At 34.8% G+C, this 9,525-nt stretch overlaps 1 protein-coding gene across 1 annotated transcript; it reads right to left on the bottom strand.

The window, feature by feature from the left end:
- Positions 1-8,670: 8,670 nt before the first annotated feature.
- Positions 8,671-9,294, bottom strand: LOC145130422 (putative mitochondrial protein AtMg00310). The gene has a single exon (XM_079065229.1). It carries the CDS (start codon positions 9,292-9,294, stop codon positions 8,671-8,673), a length of 624 nt encoding a protein of 207 aa, XP_078921355.1.
- Between the last annotated feature and the right edge of the window lie 231 nt (positions 9,295-9,525).

The raw sequence follows: 9,525 nt of genomic DNA, 5'->3' as shown, positions 1-9,525 counted from the left end.
AATTATACATTGTGAATATTCTAATGTGATTTTTAAAATGTTAGATATGTAAAATATTCTAATATTCTATTAGAATACTTTAATATTCTACTACAATATTTCACAGATATTTCAAAAAAACGGAAATTATTTTTTATTATTTATTTTTCTTGGATATAAAAATGACGAAAATAATATTAAATTTTTTTTAAAAAAATTTTCAAATATTTTGCATTTTAAAAATATTTTTTTTTATTTACAAAATTAGTGGCTAGGATTGCGTCTCCACGTCACACAAAATATAGTTGTCTCACATGAACCTAACGCTATATATATATATATATATATATATATATATATATATATATATATATATATATATATATATATATATATATATATATATATATATATATATTGCATTTGTATTATATGAGCTACTACAGTTCACACATTGTAATAAATATTCATTATCTTATGGTTCGACAAAATAAACAATGTTTTATATTATATATTCTTTTTAATTTTGTTACAAATTATTATTAGATTTTTTTAGGGATGTCAAAAAGTCTCATGAGACCTGATGATAGGATATTTGTTTAAAAAATCTATGGTAGGGGCGGTGCAAGGATAAGATTAACCCCCGTTTTAATTCCAAGGCGGCGGCAGGGATGGCCGTCCCGTCCCGAACACCCAATGGGGACCCATTAATATATTATTTATATTAATATATATTAATTATATAAATATAATAAATAATATCAATGATTTTGTTCTTCTAAAATTCAACAAAATACATTGTTTTTAAATTGTTAGTATAATGTTTTTTAACTTAACAATATATATTTGATAATATTTTATTATATAATTTATTCGAGCAAATCACAAGAATTCCCAGTTTAAGTATAATTAATGCCTTCAATTATATTTATATTTTACGTGACTAATTTAGACTGATAATTAAGTTTAGCTAGATCGGTGATTAATATGACTGATTATGTTTATTTGTGCTAAACCTATTGGATATTGTTATAGATTGCTAGTTAGGTTTGGTTATATTGGCCATTGATAGTTAGGGTAGTTGTTATTTTAGTTGTGGTTATTGATTTATTGTATTCTAGTATATTGATAATTAGCATTTTCTACAGCTTGAATTTCACTGCTTGAAGTAAGACGATAGTTTCATTTGTCCAACTGATTAGTATAATAGAGATATTGAGTTTTATCTTCATCCATTGATATCTTATACGTTTAAAAAAAGGGCCAATGAGAACAAACATTACAAGTATTTCACATCAGTCTATAGGTGGTGATAAGTATGATTATGAACCTCAGAAAGCCGTCGACACAGTGGTGGTGTATGTGGAAGAGGTGGAAGGAGAATTCCTATGGCTTTGGCTTCCTTTTCTGTCGAAATATTGTTGTTGATTGCATAGTTTTGTTTTGTATAAAGATGCAGCAATAGATGGCGATAGAGAAGCAATTGGAGTGAATGAATAGTCCCTTTTGGCTTTATTGGTGTTATTGATGCTGGATATGAGGTGACATTAAAATTTGAATAAATATTTCTGTAATGTTTCCGGGGCGGACGTAAGATTTTACAGTAGGAGTTGCACGAAAAAAGTCAAGGGTTACACGGTAGTAGAAAAAATAAAATTTTCAAAAATTTTCAAAAAATTTTCCATTACGACCGGAAAAGTCAGGGGTTGCCGGTGCCACCATGGACCCCCTAGGTCGACCCCTGATTATGTTTCCCCTTTTTTTTAAATAAGAGGACAGATGATAAACTATTGAAGGTCGATTATATTATGTTATCTTTCGGAGTTAAATATTGTAATTTTTGGACATAAGAGTATATTAATTTTAATGAAGTCGATGGAAGAAAGTTGGTGTGGAGTAGTTTGAATATTCGACGGAGTGATTTCTATCGTGCAAGTTGGCATTGATGCGACCCATTAATTGCCGATAAGATCAAATGTACTTTTTCCATTCTCGTTTTTTTTTACAAACTTTACGATTAGAAGGATATTCAAGTGTTGTTTCGATAGTCAACAATTCAAAATAATTATCATATTTCAATCGATCATTGACAGAAGGACATGTCATTTCAATTTTTCTCTAACGATCATTGGTTATTACAAACTTTATTATTAGAAGAATATTCATGTTTAGTTTCGATACAAGGAAAATAATCCCCCTCCCAGCTTATTCTGTTAAAATGAAATTCCAAAATTACCCTTTTTTCCTTTTATGTTCATTTACCGTTCAAATATTTTCCTCTTCGATTTCATATTTCAATGGATCATTAAAAATCATGAATTTATCTTATAAATCTTCAATCTGTCTCGAATATCTGTCCCTTGATTCGCTCTGATTTGGATTTCAAAATCCCTACTTCACTCCTTTCAGTTGTAAAATCAATAGAACTCACCTTAAGTTGTAAAATCAGTCGCATCTTTAAGTATTTTTAACGCTTAAAAGCTTACTTACATGATGGGTTATATTCAAAAAGACTAAAAAGCTACAATAGTGATCCTGTATCATCCTTGCATTCAAATCCCAAGATTCTCAATTATGGAGGTACACCCTTCTTATCGGCACGGATTTTTGAATTCAATAGCAAGAAATCAGGAATAAAATCATATCCTAATTAAACCGACTAATACAACAGTTTCCTCCTTAGATATTCACTTTCGGTCGATCACCAATTATTAAAGGTAAATCAATTTTTCCAAACAAAAAATAAAAAATTGAAGATCTTCCCATCTATTTCAGATTCCAAATCAAAGTATATCTTCTTCTATACGATATATGTTTACTCCATATTTAGGAATTTAATAAACTATTTGAACACAAACATGTGTAAAATCTAAAATTGTGTGTTGCAGTTTATGTGTATGTGTGTGTGTTTGGTTGATAATTTCATAGTATAATCCCTTGATTTTTTATTGTTAACAATCATATATATATATATATATATATATATATATATATATATATATATATATATATATAAAAGATACAACAACTAGCCCTATATTAAAGGAATTTAAAAATACAAGATTATTTATTGCTAATCTTATCGCTAATACCCCCCGTCAAGCTGAGCGGTAGTGGTCCAACCCGTAGCTTGGTGCAAAAACGTTCAAACGTTGGTCTTGGAAGAATTTTTGTGAATATGTCGGCTAGTTGTAGATGAGTAGGAATGAACTTGGTGTGAATTTGGCTAGAAGCAACAATTTCACGAACAAAATGATAGTCGATGTCAATGTGTTTTGCTCGTTTATGAGAGATCGGATTTTAACTTAGAAAAAGAGCACTTTTATTGTCACATAGGAGAGTAGGAACCGTGGGTGGCCATGTATGCAATTCTCGTAACAGATATGTAGTGTTTTCCATGAATCTATACTCGGATTCACAACTAGATTGTGAAACGGTTGGTTGCTTTTTGGCACTCCAAGAAACTTGGTGTCCCCTAGAAAAATGGAATAGCCATAGGTAGATCGTCTTGTTTTGATGCATCTTACCCAATCGACATCAGAGTAACCAAGAATAGACAAGGATGAAGGACGAGTGAAGTGTAACCCATAGGAAATGGTACCTTTAACATATCGAAGAATATGTTTCACTGCTTGAAAGTGGTCATTTGTTCGAGAGTGCAGGAACTGACTAACTTGATTGACTACAAAGGAAAGGTCAGGTTATGTATTGGTTTGATATTGAAGTGCTCCAGAAAGTGAACGATATAGTATGGGATCTGAGAATGAGGTTCTGGTGGTGACTAAGTAATCTGTGGTAGAAAGAGGAGTAACAATAGGTTTGGCATCTAATAATTTGGCTTGAGTGAAGACGTCATGAACATAATTGGCTTGCGTGAGAAACAAACTATCACTTGTATAGGTAACTTCAAGACCAAGGAAATAATTCAACTTCCCAAGATCCTTAGTAGCAAATTCCTTATTTAACCGAGTCATGAAGAAGCTAATAAGGTTTGGATGGTTACCTGTAAGTATAATGTCATCAACATATACTAGAAGGTATAATAAAGTAGTGTCTCGATGGAAAACAAATAAGGATGTATTAGCCCTACTTAAAACAAAACTGAGGCTGATGAGAAAGGTGCTACAGCATTGAAACCATGCAAGTAGAGCTTGCTTTGTATAGGGATTTTATGAGACGACAAACATGTAATGGATATTGTTCATCAATAAAACCCGAGTGTTGCTCCATGAAAACCATATCGGAAAGTTCACTATTTAAGAATTCAATTTTAACATCAAGTTGGTGAAGTGGCAATTGTTGCATGACCACGAGAAATAGAACAATCCGAACAGTGGAAGCTTTAACAACCGGACTAAAAGTATGAGAGTAATCGATGCCTGGTATTTGGGTGAAGCCTTGAGCTACATGATGTGCCTTGTAGCGATCAATCGTGCCATCGAAATGGAATTTAGTGCGAAAAATCCATTTGGAACCAACCACATTTGTGTTTTTGGGATGAGTGACAAGTTCCAAAGTGCCATTAGCAAGAAAAGCAGCCATTTCTTCTTCCATTGCCACCAACCATTGGGGATGGTTGACAGCAGACTTGAAACCTTTAGGAGTCGTGGTGGTGATCAAGGCATGGAAAAGTTTTGCGGTACCAAGAGATGCGAAATCTGCCACATTTTATAGCTTAAAGATTCTTGCACGTGCTCGAGTGACCATAGGGTGAGTAGAGGTAACCGGAGGGGGCATTTTTTGAGGCGGTGATGGATGGGTAGGTGGTGGTGAAGGAGATGCATCGTCAGCGGTTGAGATGGCAGTAGGTTGATCGATGACGTGTTGTTGTTGGTTCGATGCAGAGATGGCAGATCCGGAAATGGTACATACACAAAATGTGCCAGTTGTTGAGTGAGGTTGGATGTCAGATGAGATGGAAGATTTTTCTGCCATAGGTTGAAAAGGTTTTGATGGAGTGACAACTTCATTAATAGAGGTAATGTCAAGAGTGGCAAGATCAGATGCATTATTCGAACCGGAGAAAGGAAATAGAGTCTCATCAAATTGGGAACGTCGTGTGGTGTAGATACGATTGGTGGAAGGATCAATACATCTATATCCTTTGTATATGGCGTTGTATCCGATGAAGATGCATGTTATACGTCGAGGGGCTATTTTGTGAGGATCATAATATTGTAAATACGGAAAAACTTGACAACCAAATACCCGAAAGAGATCATAGTTTGGTATCGTGGAATATAAAATATCAAATGGACTCTTGTACTTCAGAACTTTGGAGGGCAACCGATTTATAATAAAAACAACAGAAACAAAGGCATCTACCCATAGGGAAGCCAGGGCTTAAGCATTGAAAAGCATAACAAGGACAGTTTCGTGATGTGGCGATGTTTTCTTTCAACCCTACCATTTTGTTGCGGGGTATAAGGGAAAGAGACTCACTCGATGATGTGTACAATTTGCAAGGAAAATTTGAGCAACACGATGATTAATAAATTCAGTACCCCCATCACTTTGAAAGGTCTTAACCTTGCAAGAGAATTAAGGCTGCACAAAGATGAGAAAGTCGCTGAGGATTTGAGAGAAATTTGATTTGTGCTTTATTGGATATAACCAAGCGAACCTGGAGAAATCATCAACAAATGTTGCATAGTAAAGAAAACCATCTGTAGATGGGATGGGAGATGGTCCCAATAAGTCACAATGAACAAGATCAAGCACATGTAAAGACCGTTTCATGTTATCATCAAAAGGTAAGCGTTTGCTTTTTGAAAGTTCACAAGAAGAACAAATGTCCGATTTGGGTAAAACCAGAAGTAAGAGATAAAGAACCCAATTTTTGAAATAAAATAACAACATTAAATGAAACATTCCCTAATCTACTATGCCAAACTTCAAATGAAGCACTAGTCTTCTTATTTTTTATTGTAGCTAAAAAGGCTTGATTTCCTTGCTGAAGAATGTAAAGTCCCTCTTTTCACATCTACCTCTTGCAATGATTTCCACGGTGTTGCGATTCTGAATGGAAAAATAAGTATTAGAAAGAATAACATCCACAGGAGAATCATGTGTTAGTTTACTAATGGAAAGAAGGTTTTGGTGAGATGAGGAACCACAAGAACATCCAAAAGAGTGAGATGTTTAGAAATATGAGAAGTTCTAGTATCCAAGATATGTAAGGTGTTACCATTTCCAACTACCACGTGATCTTTACCAGAGTATGGGAATGAAGAATCCAAACTTGAAGACAAGTTTGCCATGTGTGTAGAAGCCCCTAAATCAACATACCAATCAGGGGTGCTTATAGTGCATTTGGACTGAAAGGCTTGTACTAGATTTGCATCAACAATAGTATTATTCTTGGCATAAGAAGCGAGATCTGGACATGCTGAGTCATAGTGGCCATTGGTGCAACATAACTGGCAATAGGGTGGTCGGCTTCCTCGTCCTCGACCACCTGAATACCCTCCACGGGTTTGGCCTCCTCGACCACGAGGACTGTATGATCCACTTGGGTTGGGTGAAGATTTTTTCTGTGTACTGAAGGTCGTAGGAGTGGAGGCGACAGTGCTATGAAGAGAATATATAAATATATCATGTCTCTCTGCAATCGATAAAAGACTACATAAGGTAGGGATGGCTTAACAGCCCTATGAGACGTGGAAAATGTGTCGAAGGCTGAACCGAGACCACAAAGGAACCATTGGATCTTGTCATCTTCATCAACAGGATGTCCAACAGCAGCAAGTTGATCACACAACTTTAAACTTTCGTCCAAATTCAGAGACAAAGGAGATAACTTTTTGCATTTGACGCAAGGAGTCAAGAAGAGACTGAACTCGTTCCATGGAGTTGTGGCTATAGGCTTGCTCTAGTGAATTCCAGATTACATGAAAGGTGGTGAGGTGTAGGTATTCGTTTATAGCGTCCTTAGATAGAGAGGACTGAATGATGAGAAGTGCCCGTTGATCATCAGCAACCCACTATTTTTAGGCAGGGTTAGGAGCGTTCTTTCCATCTGCTTCAATGGTGGATGGTGGACATGGAGTTGATCAATCAACATGCCGTAGAAGATTCTGATAGGGTAGAAGGAGAAGAAATTGATTTCTCCAAAGGAGATAATTAGAAGACGTGAGTTTGATTGTAAGAAGGTGTAGAATAGTTGCAAGAGGGAAGTCAGAAGAAGAAGAAGAAGAAGAAGAAGAAGAAGAAGAAGAAGAAGAAGAAGAAGAAGAAGACATGTCGAACAGAAGAGAAGAAACGAATAGGAATTTTTTTCATAGGGTTGATGAACCCGCTCTGGTACCATATAAGGATTAATTCAATTGATTTATTATTGATAACAATCTTGTACATAACGACATACTTTTATAATGGTTAATAAAAATGTGATTTTCTAACACTGGGAGCAGTGGTGTGGTAAGGAGAGAATGGATTCGGAACCGCACCTTGCTAAACTATACCATGGGTGTGGTTTAAGTCGTGGGGGAAAATGGTGAGGGGAGTACCCCGCTCTCTCTCTCCTCATGTGATTGCACGATTTGTTTTCTTTTTAGTTTGAATGCAACGGATATAAAAAAATGCTTGTTTTTTTTTAATGTTAACGGCTACAAACATTTAATATATATAAATAAAAATTTGTATTTACTAATATATAAATACCAAACATATCTAACATAATTTTCACACCTACTTCTATACTTTCTCTCAAAAAACCAACTCATCCACAATGTCGTCATCGTCATCTTTATCCTCCGATTCGATGGTGCAAAAAGAGGCAACATTTATCAGTTCCGTCATGGAAAAAACAGTGGCGTATTTCCAAAACTGCCAAGATCGAAGTTCACATTCACGATCTCAAATGAGAAGACCTCCGTTGAAGAGAAATCTTGAAGTCGAACACAATCGTCATATAGAAAACTATTTTATCTAAAAGAATCTATAACTGTTAACTTATTTAACTTATGTCATAATCTAAAAAAAATTGCCAACATATTATTCTATTAACTTCTTTTTTTGTAATGGCAGAGTAAATTATATATATATATATATATATATATATATATATATATATATATATATATATATACTAGCAAAGAACTAGCGAGAACAAAACGAGAACAATTAGTTCATGAACGGATTTTGAAGCCATCCGGTTATAGTTTTCCTAATTTTACGATTCCTACTACAAAATCAATTAAAAGAGAATGAAACAATAGAATTAAACATCAACTCTCTCTTATACTTCACGATCCCAAAAACTAACGCATTCTGGTAAGTCCAAAGAACCCAAATTAAAGTAGCACAAGTCATCTCAATGATCGATCTTCGAGCATTTGCAACAGCTTGACTATCAGTCCACTCAAAAACATATTCCATAGAGTTAAAGGACGATACCATCAGGTCTACCCATCTCGCAAACTTAAGCCATAATTGACGAGTCAACGAATACTTTAAGAAAAGGTGAATTCAATCTTTTACCACCTCCCCATGGACATAAAAGAAAAGACAAATCAATTCCCCGATATTGAAGGTTAGTCCACGTCGCTAAGCAATTAAGAATAAGCCTACATACAAAAAATATTATTTTTTATAGGAAGAGAAATACTCCACCTAGTAGCACCAGCGCCCATAGAAAGCGAAACGAGATCTTGCAAAATTCACAGAGAACATGTCCTCCACCCCAAAAACTCATCGCCACGAATCCAATCTATCCGTAATCTGAATGGAATCCAACATCTCCTGTAATTTTTCTAGATGAGACTCTAACACTCCCCCACTTATCAATCTCCTCCATAAAATCTCCCAAGTATTACCAACCCAATAATCATTGATAACCGCATCACCATTGATCGCCATAACAAACAGACTTGGAAATATATCCTTCAAAATGACATCGCCCACCCACACATCCAACCAAAATCTAATACTTGCACCATTACCTACTTTTCTTCTCATAGAATAAAAAAGAATCTTACCATTATTATGAAGATTCCAAACTAAATTAACCACCCTCATCCAAACCCCCGAATTCGATCTACAAGAAGAAGACAAGGAAAAACCACCATCACTCCCATGACAACTTTTGATCAAACTAACCCAAAGGAGATTTCCATCATTTAGGAAATGCCATCTCCACTCGTAAATTAAAGCTTCATTGTAAGCTTTCAAACTATCAATCACCAACATGTCATAGTCTTTCTTATTTAAAATAACCTCCCATTTCATCCACTGAAGAATTCTATCTTGATCTTCAACACCGCAAAAAAATCTAGCCTGTATTCTCTTCAACTTTCGACAAACAGTAAATGGCATCTTAAAAAGAGATAAATAAAAAAATTCCCTAACTCCCCAAAACGGACTTAACCAATGTAAGTCTCCCACCAATAGATATCATTCAATACTTCTAGATAGAAACTCTTTTTTCAAAACTATCCAAAAGTGTATCCCAAACCGCCAACTTATGCGTTTTATTGCCTATAGGTAAACCAAGATAAATAGAAGGAAACAAATTTGAGGTACAACCTATATAGTTAGTGACTTTTT

This window comes from Lactuca virosa, chromosome 8 (assembly GCF_052849685.1).
Source record: "Lactuca virosa cultivar CGN04683 chromosome 8, Lactuca_virosa_CGN04683_v6, whole genome shotgun sequence".
NCBI classification, from domain to species: domain Eukaryota; kingdom Viridiplantae; phylum Streptophyta; class Magnoliopsida; order Asterales; family Asteraceae; genus Lactuca; species Lactuca virosa.
The sequence above is the reverse complement of the archived record's forward strand: the minus strand, read 5'-3'. Positions and strand labels throughout refer to the sequence as shown.